This window comes from Trichophyton benhamiae (genome assembly GCF_000151125.1).
Source record: "Trichophyton benhamiae CBS 112371 chromosome Unknown contig02295.1, whole genome shotgun sequence".
NCBI lineage: Eukaryota > Fungi > Ascomycota > Eurotiomycetes > Onygenales > Arthrodermataceae > Trichophyton > Trichophyton benhamiae.
In genome coordinates this window covers 73,130-89,853 of record NW_003315097.1, presented here as the reverse complement: position 1 = coordinate 89,853, position 16,724 = coordinate 73,130, and the positions used below count along the sequence as shown (strand labels likewise).

At 48.4% G+C, this 16,724-nt stretch overlaps 7 protein-coding genes across 7 annotated transcripts; 5 read left to right on the top strand and 2 right to left on the bottom strand.

Moving 5' to 3' along the window:
* Positions 1-3,360: 3,360 nt before the first annotated feature.
* Positions 3,361-3,708, top strand: ARB_00927 (uncharacterized protein; the record flags this gene model as incomplete). The annotated part of the gene is made up of 1 exon (XM_003012630.1): positions 3,361-3,708. One exon carries the CDS (start codon positions 3,361-3,363, stop codon positions 3,706-3,708), a length of 348 nt encoding a protein of 115 aa, XP_003012676.1.
* A 1,130-nt stretch (positions 3,709-4,838) lies between these two features.
* ARB_00926 (uncharacterized protein) lies at positions 4,839-5,429 on the top strand (the record flags this gene model as incomplete). The annotated part of the gene is made up of 1 exon (XM_003012629.1): positions 4,839-5,429. One exon carries the CDS (start codon positions 4,839-4,841, stop codon positions 5,427-5,429), a length of 591 nt encoding a protein of 196 aa, XP_003012675.1.
* Positions 5,430-5,945: 516 nt separating this feature from the next.
* Positions 5,946-6,638, top strand: ARB_00925 (uncharacterized protein; the record flags this gene model as incomplete). Its single annotated transcript, XM_003012628.1, has 1 exon — positions 5,946-6,638. One exon carries the CDS (start codon positions 5,946-5,948, stop codon positions 6,636-6,638), a length of 693 nt encoding a protein of 230 aa, XP_003012674.1.
* Positions 6,639-6,758: 120 nt separating this feature from the next.
* ARB_00924 (uncharacterized protein) lies at positions 6,759-7,082 on the top strand (the record flags this gene model as incomplete). The annotated part of the gene is made up of 1 exon (XM_003012627.1): positions 6,759-7,082. One exon carries the CDS (start codon positions 6,759-6,761, stop codon positions 7,080-7,082), a length of 324 nt encoding a protein of 107 aa, XP_003012673.1.
* Positions 7,083-7,439: 357 nt separating this feature from the next.
* ARB_00923 (alcohol dehydrogenase, putative) lies at positions 7,440-8,730 on the top strand (the record flags this gene model as incomplete). Its single annotated transcript, XM_003012626.1, has 3 exons — positions 7,440-7,568; positions 7,731-7,887; positions 7,958-8,730. 3 exons carry the CDS (start codon positions 7,440-7,442, stop codon positions 8,728-8,730), a joined length of 1,059 nt encoding a protein of 352 aa, XP_003012672.1.
* A 269-nt stretch (positions 8,731-8,999) lies between these two features.
* Positions 9,000-10,503, bottom strand: ARB_00922 (uncharacterized protein; the record flags this gene model as incomplete). Its single annotated transcript, XM_003012625.1, has 2 exons — positions 9,000-10,057; positions 10,137-10,503. 2 exons carry the CDS (start codon positions 10,501-10,503, stop codon positions 9,000-9,002), a joined length of 1,425 nt encoding a protein of 474 aa, XP_003012671.1.
* Positions 10,504-13,254: 2,751 nt separating this feature from the next.
* ARB_00921 (uncharacterized protein) lies at positions 13,255-16,602 on the bottom strand (the record flags this gene model as incomplete). The annotated part of the gene is made up of 1 exon (XM_003012624.1): positions 13,255-16,602. The coding sequence occupies one exon, from the start codon at positions 16,600-16,602 to the stop codon at positions 13,255-13,257; it is 3,348 nt and encodes a 1,115-aa protein (XP_003012670.1).
* Positions 16,603-16,724: the final 122 nt, after the last annotated feature.

Here is a 16,724-nt window from a genome sequence, read left to right as displayed (position 1 = left end):
CCGAACAAAGAAGAGATAGTTATTTCCCATCTAAAATTCTTTTCGCCCTTCCCCCGAGTTATCGATACTCTCATGTTCCGTTTCCCTCGAGGGAATCGATGGCAGTGCCCATCTCGATGAGATCTTGCGAAGGGGCTGATGCATCGCATCAGCTCCCGCTGATTGCGTAAGAAGGTCGCAAGCAGTCTCGGCTTTGGCGGCTCTTATAAGACATCTTGGCCAATTAGTAGACTGAACTTGCGTTGATCCATGTAAATATGTGGTCCCCGTATAACCAAATGGCCATCATCAACCAATGAAATTTGGAATGGGTGGATGCATCCTGATCGATGGTTGCTGGAGTCCTGCAAAGGAACAGTCTTTACTCCGCAGGTAAATGGAATCGGTGATGGCTGAGTTTTTCGATAGCCGGCACATCTACCTGTTGATTCAGGTGTTTCATTCAGAGTTATTCGCATGGCCAACTTGTAACGCACTGGGGAGCTGATTCAAACTCTTTATCGTGAATTGTGGCGAAACCGGCAGTTTTTGTTCCTGAAATGAGAACCTGAGCATTGTTGTTTTGCGATAATATAACCTAAAAAGCGTGACATTGAACTGATTTTGTCGAAGCTGCTTTCTACACAGGATTGGAGCGTTCGAGCTACGAAACTGTGATGCAGATACCACAAATGCCGCCTCACGAACAGAGCCAGAGACGAAAATCCCAGAGATTGTCGTAACCAGCTCTTGGTGTCTAATGAGATATTAGTGTTAGTACAGTCATGTGGGTTAAATACCTAATAATGGTCAACCCGTTGGTATAAGGAACCGATGCTGAAAAACCATGGCTTTAAGCTACACTAGTATGCTCTTGCTCGTTGCTTGCTAAAGAGTGTCGTTATGATGAACCTCGGAAGAATGACCTGGGTAATGAAATCTGCTTGCTATTTCTGTTAAACATAGTAAGCTTCATAGCCTACGGACCTATATGCATGTTACCTTGTCTGCAAAGTTGTAACTGTAACCCCAGATCGAAAGTACTCCTCTGCGCATGAGCCTGTGGCCACTTCGTACTGGAAGTGACGCTGAGTATGTCTGAAGTATGCACGCAACATTGTTTCTACAGGGGCCCATGGGGAATTGGAGGATTCTTCGCTTTAATATGCTCTCACAATTCGTGCATTGGTGGTGGCAACTATTGCTGTAACCGGTCTATTCAGAAGTATCGTAACCTCACAACTTGCTAGGGTATTCTTCTAATGGATACTCACACAGTGCTTAAGAGGCCCAGCACAGCACGCAGGTGACACAAATGATATGTGTGTTTCCAGGAAGTCGCGCGAAACACTCTGCTCTTTGTCATTGAAAATTCGGTCAACGTTATTTAGTGATCCTATCAAGAAACTGGTTCCCGCTCGCCTTTTCTGGAAAGCAGGCCATAAACAGCTGGGAGATATGGCGAAAGAGGAATGATCCGGATTTCTTAATCCCGAGGGCCCGATGCGATCCCTTGTTGATTTCACCTGGTAGCAGAGTATGGAGTATGATGCTGCAGTTTGTCCAGGATAGTGGTGCGAGCCCGGAGTTCGGCTTAACACTGGTGATACGGAACTTATTCCGTTGGGGGATCTCTGGCGAGAAACGCTCGGACAGCTAATCACCCCGATCCATGGTATAAATGAATTGGATATATCGATACCAAAGGAGCTGAATAGCTTGATAGAACCAGGGTTTTCACTAAAAGGCTTATCATACGAGTTATACCATTCCTGGAAGTTATGATATTGGACCCTTCAGCATCAGACTCCAACTGTTTTCAAGGCATGACAAAATGGAGTTAAAGAAAAAAAAAAAAAAAAAAAAAAAAAAAAAAAAAAAAAAAAAAAAAAGAGCACCGGGTGCTGGAGGAAGTTGCATGTGTTCATGACTCAAATCAAATTTTTCATGCAAGCTCTTCGGCCACTGAAGATGCCGGACGGGGGCGATTTCCCGGACCCTGAAGGAGGTCATGCAGTGAGATATTGGCTCTCAGGCCAAGTGGAATTTTCCTCTGCATCGGATCCCACGACCGAAGAAGCATACCTCGAAATCAAACACTCGGATATTTCTCGTACCGCCTTGCCATTGCAGGCACATGTATGCCGGCTATGAATTACCCGAAATGCAGGCTGCCATATTCCCAGCAAGTGACAAAAGGCTGCGAGAGCATGGGTCATCTTTTCTTCAGCGGGAAGAAAGAAATACCTCACAGACAGAGAATTAAAGCCAGCATCCGCGGAAGTGCCTGTGTAGAACGCCTCGCCAGGTCGAAGGGAAAAATCCTGCCATGTGCCCTCAGCAACCGCGAAATAAACCCCTTGTCCGTCTCAGCCCGCTGTCTCGCTTGTCTATCAATCATCGCGAAGCTTCAAATCTGAAAACAAAAACAGGAACAAACTTTTTACGCTTAGTAATGGTTATTAATAATAACAGGTTACATAATGCATTTTTTGACTTTCGAGAAGCCACTAGTAAACTTTACGTTCCGCTAAGTGGGGAAGCTAGTCCTAATTTGGCACTAGCGGACGGGTCAACCGCCGACTTTGTTTATTTTGACTTCGGACGCTTCTTGCCTCGTTGCGAGTGGCTAGCTGGCGCTCATATAGCCCCTTTTGCCCATGGATACTGATTGCTATGACACCATATAGCATACTTCCGTACGGAGTACCGAGGACTTTTCTTCCGCTAACACCACTCAAGACGTGGTGGATATCAGCTACTCAGTTAAGAGGCACAAAATTGCAGAAACAGGATCAAGGGCACGCAATCCTGCATGGACTCAATGTTCACCTCAACGAAGGAGTCTGGTCCACCATAATTTAATTACTGGATTGGGAATCTGGCGAGGCCCTACGACGGGTCATGATGCCCTCAGAAATCCGCAATTTAGGCAGGGATGATAATGATATCATGATGCATCTCGGTTCTTTCCGCCAGCCACTAAGTCGCCCTGTCCTGTCTTGATCCGGAATGGCAGGTGGACTTCAATATCAAATAAACGGACCTAGCTGGTTCTCACATCGCTGGTTACTAAGTGCTAGCTCACTCGCAGCTCTAACTCTGTCAAGGAGAGCGGTTGAGACAAAGATTTTGCCTCGAAGCCAGGGCGTTTGTCTCATGCAGTCAAGGTCGCCAATCGACAACTAAGTTAGCTTGTTGGGAATACGTCCAATGGGCTGCGAAGAGTGAATCTGTTTTGCAGTATTAGTGCACTTCTGAACAGCAGCCAACCGCTAGTATCCGACTTTTTTAATATAGGTGGCTGTTAAGCTGTCTCTCTCTCTCTTCCACACGGACCACTTCCTGTTCTAAAAACCCCAGGGATCTGCCGGAATTTTAATGCTTAGCTCTTTCCAGGGCATTGTACCCACATCAGCTCGATGGGTCGAACCTGTCCCATACTTATATTATTATTTCGCCATGGCTGCTATATCTCTCGCCATGGTGAAAATACGACTCGAGATTGGAGGGTGTATCGGGACCGGTAAGACAGCCAAGAGGCCCGAGTGTCTTGTTGCCTTCCTTGCCCTCAAAGTGGCTAACCGCAATTTCAATGATATACGGAGGGCTGGCCTAGGCATGGGTCAGCTTGGAGGTCCAGAGTTGATTCTGGCCAGAAATATCAGCGAGAGAAAACCCAGAATTAACCGGGTCAAGGATGAAAACAAAAACTTAGCTACAGGATGAAGTATGCAACGGACAGAATTTCTGGTCGATTCTCGAATTTATGCTGGGATGAGATCAGGTCGCAGCTGATGTTCCGTAAACCTCCGTGTGAATATTCACGCTCAAGACCCTGTCAATGCATTGGCAGAGCTTCCTGCAAGTAATTTTTCCATGGCATCTTAGCGAATATTCCGTGCCCGGCAATCAAGTTACCCTTGCATCTATCTCTTGGATTCTTCTTGCAGGCTTTTTTTTTTTTTTTTTTTTTTTCTGAGCGGCTCGTCTTCGTTTAGCAAAAGCTATTGCATGGGCTAACCAGAGAATATACACTGGACTTTAGAGGCGCGTAGAAATTTCTTCTCTTGTCTTCCCCATGGGTGTACCTAGTGATGAAAACACTCCGCCATTATTTCCGCTGGCGAGAGCGGGCCTCGGCTCCGGTTTCCGAGTGCAATTACTCGATGGCTGTTTGATGATGTGATTTTGTTAGTTATGGGAGACAAGGGTAGCTCAAAAAAAAAAGACTAAAGTCACCTGGTGATATATCGCGGTCGAGCTTTTTATGGTAACTTTTCCACAGGCCAGGTCATGGTGGAGGAATGGAGCAGCGGACTTAATCTAGAAACGGTGAGACCGGAAATATGCAGGCCAGGGGGAAGTGGATAATGGCAGGGATGAGCTGGCTATTATTATCGAGTTGCCTAGCGTCTAACTAGTGCATTCAATACATGAAAAGCCTTAACGATGCAGGATATTGGGCCAAGTGGTGGCTGACAGACGACCAGTGAATTGCATGAGCGAGCACCTCTTCAGTCCTGATAGGATCGACAGCGTCCAGAATGCAGACATGGGGATGCAGACCAAAATCCCGCGTCTGCGGTCCACCAAGGAAGAATACCCCCCTGCTCATTGTCTTTGTGACGGAAGGTCGAGGAGGACGGATTCATCCGCTGGCAGAGCAACTGAGTGACTGAGCGACAATTGGGGTATATAAAGGGGATCAGAATCGCCTGTCAAGTCGATATTCATCCAGACAAAACAACCAGCACTCCAGAGCCACAAGCCTCAATCAAAATCTCCAAGCACAAGCACATCTTCTTCGATACTTCTGCTCCCAGCAAGAAAAAAAAAAAAACTCCAGCTTCATCAAGATGTCTGTCCTCTCCCGCGCCGTCCAGCTTGCCTTTGTTGCACTTGGCCTCTGCCTCTTCTTCTCCAACTTGGTTGCTGCTCAGCCCATCGCCGGTCCTTCTCTCGGTGTCTCCGTCAAGTCCGTCAACGGTGTCTGCCGCGCCAGCAAGCCATGCGAGCTCGAAGTCACTGTCCGCAACACCAACACCAAGAAGCCCGCCACCGTCCTGAACTGGAACACTCCCCTTGACCCCTATGCCGACCAGCTCGGTGTCTTCGAGGTCCGTGACAGCAAGGGCGCCGTCGTCCCTCTCGACTTCATCCAGATCCGCCGCATCACTCCTCCCCCAGCCTCCGACCTCGTTGAGATCAAGGCCGCCAGTTCCGTCAAGGTCAAGGTCGCTCTCGAGACTCTCTCCCGCGCCGAGCTCCCAGCTGGAACCAAGTACACCATCACCGCTACCGGCTGGTGGCAGGCCGTTTGGGACCAGCCCAAGGAGCAGGTCGTCCAGTCTCACCTCCAGGAGCTCTCTGGCGCTTTCTCTGGCAACTTCAACTCCAACTCCGTCCAGGTCACCAAGGTATGTTCATCCAGCAGTCCGCAACAGTAATCGGTATGATCCCTTGCTAACTGCCCTTCCTTGCAGGCCTAAATGCGCTCTATCACCAACGTCTCGACCCAACCACCAACCACCAAACAACAAAAACATACAAAAGTAGTACATAGATGATGATGATGGATGGACCAACCACTGGTTCTCTCCCGCGTTCCTGACGCTTGACGACCAATTACGCTCTTTATGTCCCTGGCCTTGACGATGCTGGCCCAAAAATACTGTGAAGTGATTCTTTAGCGACGAAGCGAGTCAGTTAATTAGTTAATCAGATAATATAATAGTCATTGACACTCACTACTCTTGTCCATCTTTGAAGTCAAGTAGAGTAAATTAGCCGAGATCGACTTGTTAAGAAGTTTGGTTGTGGTTGGAATATGGTTGACTCCAAGGGGTGAACTTAGTTAGCCGTGCCCACAAGGTTGTTTGAGGATCTCTGCTAGTTAGCTATATGGAGTATATATCAACAACACAACGAGTTATCGCCTTGACAAATGTCTGTATGGCTTGAGCATGGCTACTCCAATTATTGATTCTCATGTGCATCTCTGGACAGCCTCGCAGCTGGATATGCTAGCATGGCATTCACCTTCTAATCCGCTGGGCTCGCAGCATTCGGTTGAAGAGTACCTTGATGCAGCAGTATCGTCTCTGCCAGCCGAGTACGCTCTTAAGGGCTTTATATACATAGAGACAGATCGAAGATCATCACTTAGACCCCATGATTGGACTCATGTTTTTGAGGAGATATCGTTCATCTCGCGCATAGCGTGCGGGACTCCGCTCGAAGGAGAAGGACATGTCTCGTCAGACAAGGAATTATGTCTCGCGATTATCCCTTGGGCGCCTGTTCCGCTAGGACCAGAAGGGCTAGAGCTATATATGGTCAATATACAAGAAAAGACAAAAACCGACGGAGGAGATGCGTGGGAAAAGATCAAGGGAGTGAGATATCTGCTCCAAGACAAACCAAGCGGCACCATGTTGGAAGACGGCTTTATTCAGAGCCTACGATGGCTGGGGCAACGAGGACTGACTTTTGATCTCGGAGTCGATGCTAGGAGAGGTGGACTTCATCAGCTTGAAGAAACCGTGCAGCTAGCGGGGAAATTATATCAATACGGCAGCCAAGTGAAGTTGATACTAAGTTTCGGTATCCCTTGCTCTATTACAATCGATATCTACTTCCCACAACCTGCTGAATAGTAAATAGACCATCTGTGTAAGCCGAATCTACGCATATCACCACCTGAAACCTGTAACCATCAAGACTTCGTCGAGTGGAAAAGGCATATCACTTCTCTTTCGGCTTATCCTTGCATCTACATGAAGCTCTCGGGTCTCTTTTCTGAACTTCTGCCTCTGCCTGCAGAAGAGGAGGGGCAAGGCGATGCATACCAGGTATCGGCTGCCGTAAATGCCATACAACCATGGACGGACGTCATATTCGACACCTTTGGCGCTGCAAGAATCATGTTCGGAAGTGACTGGCCGGTCTGTAATATCGGAGGTGGTGGAAACTTGGTTGCCTGGAGGAGGTGGACGAGAGTGGTCGAGCTGCTGCTAGAGAAGCGAGGGCTCAGTGACGACGATAAGAATAACATCTGGCATCTCACTGCTCGGAGGGCCTACAGTATCTCCCCATCTTGAACTAGATGAATCACGCCCTTTCTAGCCAATGTCGATATCTGTGTTCTACAGCGCAGATGTCAACCTGAAGCCGAGGTTGGACAGCGCCAGCTCTTTCTCCGCTCGGTGAACGTGCTGCGATCGCCGGCGCAGATACGGGCAGAGAACCCAACCAAGGAGCTGTCCTCTATAGCAAGGATCCCCCTCCAGACAGAAGTATCGCGGGGTGATAGTGCTTGATTTCGGGACACGATATTTAAAGGGTGAGCTTCTGTTTGCGATTCAATGTAACTACATGTTAACTACCGATAACCGAAACTAGCAAGCATCCCCCTCAACGATAGTTATCTACTTACTTCCAATTCAATACGAGCGAAAATGACGGACTCAGAGATTCCTACTCACGCAAAGGCTGCTGTATATGACAAGCCAGGCTCAGTCTCGACCAAAGTGGTGATGGTAGAGGTTCCTGAGCCTGGACCTGATGAAGTCCTCGTTAACCTGTGCGTGTGTTGTAACTACATCGAGAGCGGCCGTGAATAAGCCTGCTGACCTCCAGGTCTAGGACTCACTCGGGAGTTTGCCACTCTGACTATTCTCTCATGACCAACAGCGTATGTGCTGGCATCTTTCTCTGGTTGGCATCTTTGGCTGATTGCATGTGGATAGTGGCCAGCTCTCCCCTTCCCACCTGAAGCAGGGCAAGTTGGAGGCCATGAAGGTGTTGGAAAGGTCGTCAAACTCGGTCCTGGGGCTGAAAAATCTGGCCTCAAGATCGGTGATCGTGTTGGCATTAAATGGATTGCTCATGCCTGTGGCAAATGCCGTATGTGCCCCCTCTAATACCCCTTGGATCAGTAATGTGTGCACGGAACGAACAAATTGACGGAAACTAGTGTTCTGCGTTGATGGTATCGATGGATGCTGCATCAACAAAAAGATGTCTGGATTTTATAGCCCAGGTACATTCCAGCAGTACATTCTTGGATCAGCACACTATGTTACCCCTATTCCAGATGACCTGCCCTCCGAACAGGCTGCACCCATGTTATGTGCCGGCATAACAGTTTACGCTGCACTCAAACGCTCCAAGGCCCAACCAGGCCAATGGGTGATCATTTCCGGTGCCGGGGGTGGGCTAGGTCATCTAGCTACGCAACTCGCCAGTCGTGGTCTCGGCCACAGAGTCATTGGCATTGATCATCACAGCAAAGAGGGTGTCGTGCGAGAGTCGGGCGCAGAGCATTTCATCGACATCACTCAGTTCTCACAAGATGAAAAGGGGACGGGAGAGATCGTCGAAAAGGTGAAGTCCCTGACAGGGGGTTTTGGTGCTCATGCAGCCATCGTGTGCACCGGATCCCATGCCGCATACGCACAAGCATTACTCATGCTGCGTTCAAACGGCACATTGGTCTGTGTCGGAATTCCATCACACAGTAGAGATCCAATCGCCTCTTGTTCTCCAGGGCTCCTGGTTGCTCAGTCCCTTAATGTTGTTGGTTCTATTGTAGGGAACAGAAAGGATGCAATTGAAGTTATGGAATTTGCGGCAAGGGGCATCATCAAGGCTCATGTACGTGTTGAGAAAATGGAAAAGCTTACGGAAGTCTTCGAGCAGCTGGGTCGGGGCGAATTGCAGGGAAGGGTCGTCCTAGACTTGTCTTGACGCCTGGACTCCGCTAGGTTTTATGCAGGTAACGAGACGGTGTCTACAGATTGAGAATAACTTCAATTGTAGGAGAGTTATAGGTTTATTTATATTGATAGGATAAATAAGCCTAAATTAACATATTATCCACCAGGGGTATTTTCAAATTGTAAGACAATAAGCTGAGAGAAGAGACGAGGTTATAAGACATGGTCCAGCCACTGATTATGTAGATATGAAGGAAACACGCTCTAGAGCAAATAATCCCAGATAATTTGCTTATTTCTTCACTTTGTTCTCTTTCGACCACTGCCAGATGCAGCAGTCGATGGCCGTTTTTGCCCGCTGGCACCAGGTATCAGAGCAGCACCCACAGCAGTTTTTGTCGGAATGTCGCCAGCTATTATACTGTGGAGTTTTCGGAGGTACGGCACCGGTGCCGCGTTCACTTGCATGTCGCTGAAGATATTATCAAGTTGAGGGGTGATTTGTTGCAGGATGTCCTCTGGTAACTGCTCCAGGCATGAGAGAACAAAGAAATCATCGCCATTGACTGGGTTATAAATTAGCTGGAAGTATAAATTTCGGTCCTCTGCTGCTTCATCCGATTCAGAAGGACGCTCCCATGTGCTTGTCTCGAAGGCATCAAAGTTGAATTGGCAGACTGCACGAAGAAGGTAGAGAAGTGTCTCGGCTGCTCCTTTGAAGCCATGCGGACTGCGAGAAAACATATTCTTCTGGATTAGCCGGAGATGATCTCGCATCTCGTCAGCAACCACATCAACCTCCAGGGCCATATGGTCTGATTGTCTTGGTGTTCCTTTTTGTCGGTACCGATTGAAATCAGCAAGTAGCGAGCGGATCCGTCTTTGTACTTTGTCAAAGAATATGGCAGCACGGGCTCCAGAAGGCATTACCTTGCGAAGACTGGCATAGACATTTTCATCATGCACAGCAAGACGAAACATCGTGGCCTCGAAGTCACCTTGGACGACGCATTGCTCGGGGGTACGAGGCTGCCTAATCGTTTCCACAAGTTCAGGGCGAAATTCATCGGGCATGGTGTCTGCACTGAAGGCTGAAAGGAGGTCTCTGGCTTTCTCGGGGCGTGACATAGACATCGAGCTGCATTGTGTATCAGGGGGAGTGCCTGGGGTAGGAATGTATGGCCATTCCACTTTCTGGCATATATTTTCCATGCGATTTCCAATGAGTTCTAGCATGGGGCCCAGTTTTTCACATTCTCCGTTTTGGGATAGTTTGAGAGCTCCAGAGGGTCTGCTAGTTAGAACCCGCCGATGAAGCTGATCGACAAGCCACTGAGAGAAGAAAGTTCCGTTGTTAGCTGCAAGAATATATCAGGTATGACGAGGAGTATAAGCAGGGTAAACTAACGTAAATATGTCGACAAGCAATGCGGCTACCTTGGAAGTCTGGACATGAGCAAGCCATCGGTCCTTCGCCAACATAGACGCGACCATAATCAACGACATGGAAGTCATATCCACCACCATAAAGTGGCCTGCACTTATCGACAGAGAACTCTCCGCTTAGTCCATGCCGGGCTTTCGCCCTTGCGCTATGAGATAACATCTGAAGGTCATAGACAATGGATGACTTTCCAGAAAAGGTCACAGGATACAATGGGGAATTTTCTTCTTCTTCTCCTTCTTCCTCCATCTCTCCTTCACTACTTGACGACTCTTCCTCAGATTCGCTATCAGAGGACTCTTCAGTAGTATATGGAGGCTTTTGCCCTTGGGTTTGGGACCCTGCGCGAGTAGAGGACATGTCACTTCCGAGTGATAGGTTTCCGAGTAACTTAGTTGGAGCCGACATGTGAGGAGCGGTAGAGGGCCAAGGATATCAGGCAATGGAGAGGAGATAGAGTGCAAAAGTAGTGGACTAGATTATTTAGCCTAGGAAGAGTCCCACTGATAAGTAAAGTAAGAAAAACCGAAACTGAGTTCTCCCCTCCATCTTGTTCTGGAGTAGTCGCGTTCCTTTTGTACCTTAAACTCCACTGGGGAAATATTCATTAAGACGGGATCTACAGAGGCCGCCGTAGGCCGGAGTGGTAGGGGGGCGTATGAAAACTCCGCAGCCTGAGCGAATGCGAAGCCGGAGATCACTTAGGCAAGGAATAACAAATCTAGAGCACTATTCAGCGGCCAAATCACAGTCAGTCTCTGAATATGACTAGCGGCGCTTACGCCTGGGAGTAACGCGAGAAGGCTATCCCGTGTTTCCATGTGCCGGAGTTTAGGAAGGGGAACAATGGGCCATCCAAATGGGTGGGAGCTAGGGCCATCTTGATTGATGCCCCCAGTGTACCAAACGGCGGGAATCCTGGAATAAGTGAGCATTGCATAACTAGTGGGCTAGTCGAAACTGCATTACGGCCAGGTTTCTTCAGGGCCCCTCGCCAGGCAGCGATGGCCAGGGGTGGTAAGAAAAGGTCCTGGATTGCGGCACAGCTTGCAGGTCTGAATGCAGGTCGTGCATATTGGACTATTTTAAAGCAATCTCAGAGACAATTCCCATGGGGGATATACGATGCCTTGCAGGGGCGAGGTAACAAGTAACAAGAAATCGCCCTCCAATGATATAACCAAGCTGGGAGGCATCCGTATTGGAATAATATAGTAACTGGCAGATACTATTCTTGCTTGAGATGTATCAGAAGATGCTCTGATAATCTGGGGATGTTCTCGAACATGGCAACATTTCAAGGATGCTACATGTTGGCATGCTGATTGATATCAAAGGCATATTCGGCACTCTTCCCCCCCACTCCATGTACAGCCAAAGGGCTTTTCGGGGTCCACCTCAAGGCAGCAATCATCCTGGCGTATAATTTTCTTGGTATAAGCGGTCTAGAGGGTCGTATCTGCGATACTATTACTATTTCTCAACGTCACTTGCAGGAGGCAGAGCATCTCGTCGTAAAAATCACCGGAGTGAGACGGCGTACATAACTGCAGGACAGCGGCTCGCCGCCTCGCCAACCAGGGCGAAAGAAGAAGCTGATAGAGAGAAAGACAACAAAAAAAAAAAGATGGATGAGCAGAGTATGGAATACGCCCTGTCCTTCTCCTCTGCAGTTGGAGCTGGAGTCGGGGTCTGTTACGGCGTAGGCTGCAAGGTCGTCGTCAAAAGTTGAAGTTCGAAGGAAAAGGAGTGGATGACTAAGCACAAACCTTCCTCGAAGCCAAAGTTTAGAGCCGCAACATCAACGCCAACGCCAACGTCAATACACGACGATATAGACGGCGTCTCGTCTGATAGTCTCGGGGGTTGCGATCCAGAGGTACGCCAAATGATGCAACCCATGCCTCAGGATGCTCTGATGTGGTGCCCTTTTGACTGCTGATTGGTGGCTGTCCATCACGATGAGGCTGTGTTGAATTGCTGTGCCGCACGCTATGCCATGCGGCCACTCTGGCTTCAACCTTTCATTGCCCAGTAACGCCGTCTTTTCGAGTTCGAGTCACTCTGCGAGGCTGTTACTTTACAACCACATGGCTGTTCGTTCATTTAAGAAAGTTTTAAGTCACATGTTTGAACGGACACCGGCCGATCGTTTCGCGATCTTTGATACCCTTGCTGAGGTCCGATAGGCTGACCTAGGAGTACCTCGGCCGCTTGGGCTGCTCTAATTCCGGATATTTGGGCTGTTGATGCGGCTAGTCATGCCGTAGCAAGCGGCCATCCCGGCGGATCTGCGTCCTGCCCAAGCTGAAGACGGCCTTGGATAAGCCCGTCTTCGCCTGATCTGGCTCTCCCCAGGATGACTGCGGGCACATCTGTAACTGAGCAAGGGAGATTTTAGATTTGCCACAGCAGCCTGAACGCCCAATGGCAGCTTTGATCTGCTATTTTGTCAACCTGCAACCCTCTGGCCACATCTCTTACTAGCGCTCATAAGTAGCATCACTCATGGAGACAGGGGGAAGTGCATGCATGCTATCGAATCATGATTATCTCCCTCATGTTAGCCATCCAGCAACAGAACAAGCATTGTTCCTGAGATGGATGGAGTGGGAAAACAATAGCGGCATCGAGGTTTCACAAATACTGCATGGCCGCACGGAGGCACTGTCTCGGGGTTTTTCTCGCGCTAAATCCTTTGTGCCTTCTTTCAGATGCGATTCTGTGGCACAACCCTTGAACTATTTGCTCGACATTAGTCACTGAATTGTTTACTTAACCGCAGCCCAACGCTATCGATTTGACGAAGTCCGTAATTCCAGATAATGGTACAGACATGTGAATTGAAGCAGGCATTGTACGTTGACCACTTGAAAGAAAAGGGGTTCGTATTATTTGACAACCCCAAAAGTTCAAGTTAATTTATAGACCTACTGCCTAATGGCAAATTTAGAGCATTTAATCTTTAGTTATATGGATGTGACACAGAGGGAATATGAAAAAACCAAAACTCGGGAAATTCAATATAACTAATCAAGACATATAAATCCAAAAAAAAGATGGAAAATCCAAAAGCAGTCATAGGTATGGAGCTTATACGCGCCAAATCAGCTAATTGGCATGCTTATCACAGCTACCTTGCGTATCATCCTCTTGTTGACTGCGTTCCTGCTGTGCTTTCCGCTCTCGCTCAATAAGTTGATTGTACTGATAAGAAGACATGATGACTCCCCTGTGCCTTATCAAAGCTCCACGACGACGTGATGAGGCTTCTGGAGATTGCGAGCGGCGTGTATTGGTGAGTCTGGCTCTTGGACCCAAACCTTGAGATGGAGGTGGCATGGCATTCCTAGCTGCTGTAGATCTGGGTGGTCCACGGGTTTCCTCCCCTTGTTGACCGTGTTGACTTTCTCGAGTTTGTGTGTATGGCTGAGAGCTATTCTGAGAAGCCTCTGGCTCGAGATAAGTTGACATAGATTGAAGACCAAGTTGTGCTGCCAGTTGGTACTCATCATCTGTAGTTTGGTTTCTCAGCTGCCCCTCACGAGCCTGGTTGTAGTCAAAGGGTGTGCGCCCCTGATAGGTATGAATATTTAAATACGAGGCTGACTCCTCCTGAGAACTACTCTTATAATCCTCAAGTTCGTCTTCTTCTTGGCCGTCACCTTCCGCGTTTCTCTGTTGGTTGCTACCACCGCTTCTCCTATCCCTTGACTCGGGAGTTTTGCCATTGTCACCGGACGTTTCCTCCTCACTAGGCTCTGGCGACCTCCATCGAGCCAAGCCAGGCCCTTGGGTTGGTTGTCCGGAAGACGAGGAGTTTTCTGGCTCAGACTCATCACTGGTCGCAAATCCGAAATAATCGGGCAAAGGTGGAGAATTCGACCGCTCTCTCCCACAGCCAGAACAAAGGCAGCTTCTACCAAATAGTCTCACAGCTGTATTGTTGGGAAGGGGTGCTTTGGTGTAGCGTATAAATAGCTCCTCTCCATGCTTTATAAACCTGTTGGCGTGTAGAATAAGGCGGTTTGGAATTTCCGTATCCCAATTCCAATCCACATTATGGTAAGGAGGGCAAGCATGGTTGAACACGGAGATCGCAGGAAAGACATAAAGGTTGGGGAACGTTGGCATAATTAAATTGGACTCGCTTGGAGTAAATTTAGAGATCTCTCTTGTACGCTTGATGACCTCATCCTGAGTCTCAGGAACGTCCTCGCGCCTTTCCTCGCCTGGAGCGCACCAGGGGATGGCCGACATCAGCAGTTTCCGAAGGACAAGTTGAATCACCCAGGTATCAAATGAAAGGTCCCGGAAAATGTTCACACCTAGACATGAGAGAATGTCAAAAGGAACCTGGATATTCGCTGCAAACGAGAACGGCAGATTCTTGCCTGCAGCACGCCACAGTAGGATTGGCATTAGCTCGTCAATCTCGTGGGCCAGCAAATGAGGCTTGTTATCAGTCTCACGCCGGAGAAGAGTGATGTCAAACACCTCTCTAAGCAACAAGCTCAATAAAGTACCATGTTTTTCGTTTGAATGGGACAGAGAGCCCAGCTCCCGTGGTACAGATTCAGACTTCCAGTAGTTTGGTCGCATTGCATTATGCAGCCAGTCCCAGTTCTTCCCGCAGGCCCGATTATGATATAAAGATTTTGCGATATCTAAGCACGAAAGCCCCTGTTTGTTGGCACGATCATCGCTTGTCTTTTGTCTCTTTGAGGGATTCCCCCTTGTGGTCTTCTGTCCGTTGTCTGTTTCGGCACCTGGCCTTCGACGACCGCCCGTGGATTCAGACGAGTTTGTAGAAGAATCCCTTGAGCTAGGGCCCTCGGCGCTGCACCAGTACAGAGGAGTGTAGATGGAATTGGAACAGGTGCAACTTGGATCCTGTACGGCCTTATTCTCGGTAGGGGGCGATGGTGGGGAGCCACCAGTGCTAAGCGGGCGCTTGCAATTCTCGCAGAAATGCTTTGAGGTTTTGTACAGGGGCTGAAGATGGCCTCTTACCGATGGCTCATCTACATAAATGACTGTTCCCTTGCGTATGTCCTCATACGCATATACTGAAAGACTCCCACCGTCCACGTCTACCTGGATCTTTGCAGGACGATAGACCAGCGCCTGTGACTTTTTTATCATATCCGCATTCAACTTATCTGCAATCTGTTTAAGTGCGGTAGCAGCATCGTAGTTATCATACGGATACTGGCGGCATGTAATAAAGCCATAATGTCGCTCGAAAAAATATTCACGAGCATCGCGTCTTTTTTCTTTTCCTGCTTCTTGAATGAATTCAGCTAGTTTCCCTTGCCTCTTTGTCATGGCAATTTTGTCGCGGTCAGCCATGATAAGTCTTGTCCTTAGATATGGTTCAGTAGCAGAGTAATCTTCCCAGCATTGCATTGCCAACAGGCTAAGTACGATAATATGATGGACTGCTTTGCGCACTAAGGGAATGAAGCTGTTTACTCCGTTCCCCCTTCGTAACAGAAGGACTTCCGGGGAAAATTGGCGCCCGTTGGATGGTGTTTGCAATATGTGGCGCTCGACGGCGTCCCATATATGAATATAGATACCAGGTTGAGTATGGCGGTTTAGTGGATTGACAAGTTTCTCACATAGGAGTTGTGCACGGTATGCGTCCCCGATAGCTAGGTCAAAATGACCCATCTGGTAATATAAGTATGCGCGGCTGGTCCAGAACGCAGGGTTGTATGGGCTGAGATGTATTGCCCAGGTGTACATATCTAGTGCTGATAAACGACTTTGTGTAGTAATTCTGACTAGGAAATCATCGGATTTGCGCTTAAGGCCCCATTCTGGCAATGATTGGACAGGTAGGAAACTACCTTTATCCTCGGCTCTCCTCTCCTGGTGGCCGAGGGTTCTCAACTTTTGCCGTTCATCATCGTACAGTCTTTGTCTTAGATCAGCAACGAGACCGTTTGCATCGATTCCCCGGGAACGCAGTTCTGGTTGGAGCCTTGCTTTTGTCCAGTATTTTGTATCGATAAGAGGATTATGGCCTTGCACCAGTACGCTAGGTATGGTATTATCTGGTGACTGCTCCTGCCCTTCCGGCTCAGTGCCAAAAATGTCGCTATAAGTCCAGCCTTCAGTACGTTCAGCATCTCTGGGAGGGTGGAAAATATAATTTTCTTGTCGAATAGGCAAGTCTGGGGAAGTTAGAATGCTCTCGTATACATTTCGTACCAGACAACCAGCTGGGCCATTAGTAGCGGGGTGAGATGCTTTTAGAGTGTTGTTTGGTATCGACCACACTTTGTATGCCTTTGCTATATCTTCGTTGGAAGGAAATGGCCCCCATTCGACGTCATTAAACAGGTCTGGTTGGCCTGGATAAGCTGGGGCGGCATAGTCTAATCCAATAGGTACCGGACAATTTACCGGACATGGCATACTCGGGTCCTCTATAGTCTGTTCTTCGGACATTTTGAAGCTATTGATATGCTGGTACCAGGCTGGTGGATTGGATCAGGGTGTCTATGCGTTTCACAGAATCAATGCGGCTCAGGCGTTGGTAAGACAGAAGAACAAACGAGCCCATAGGTCTC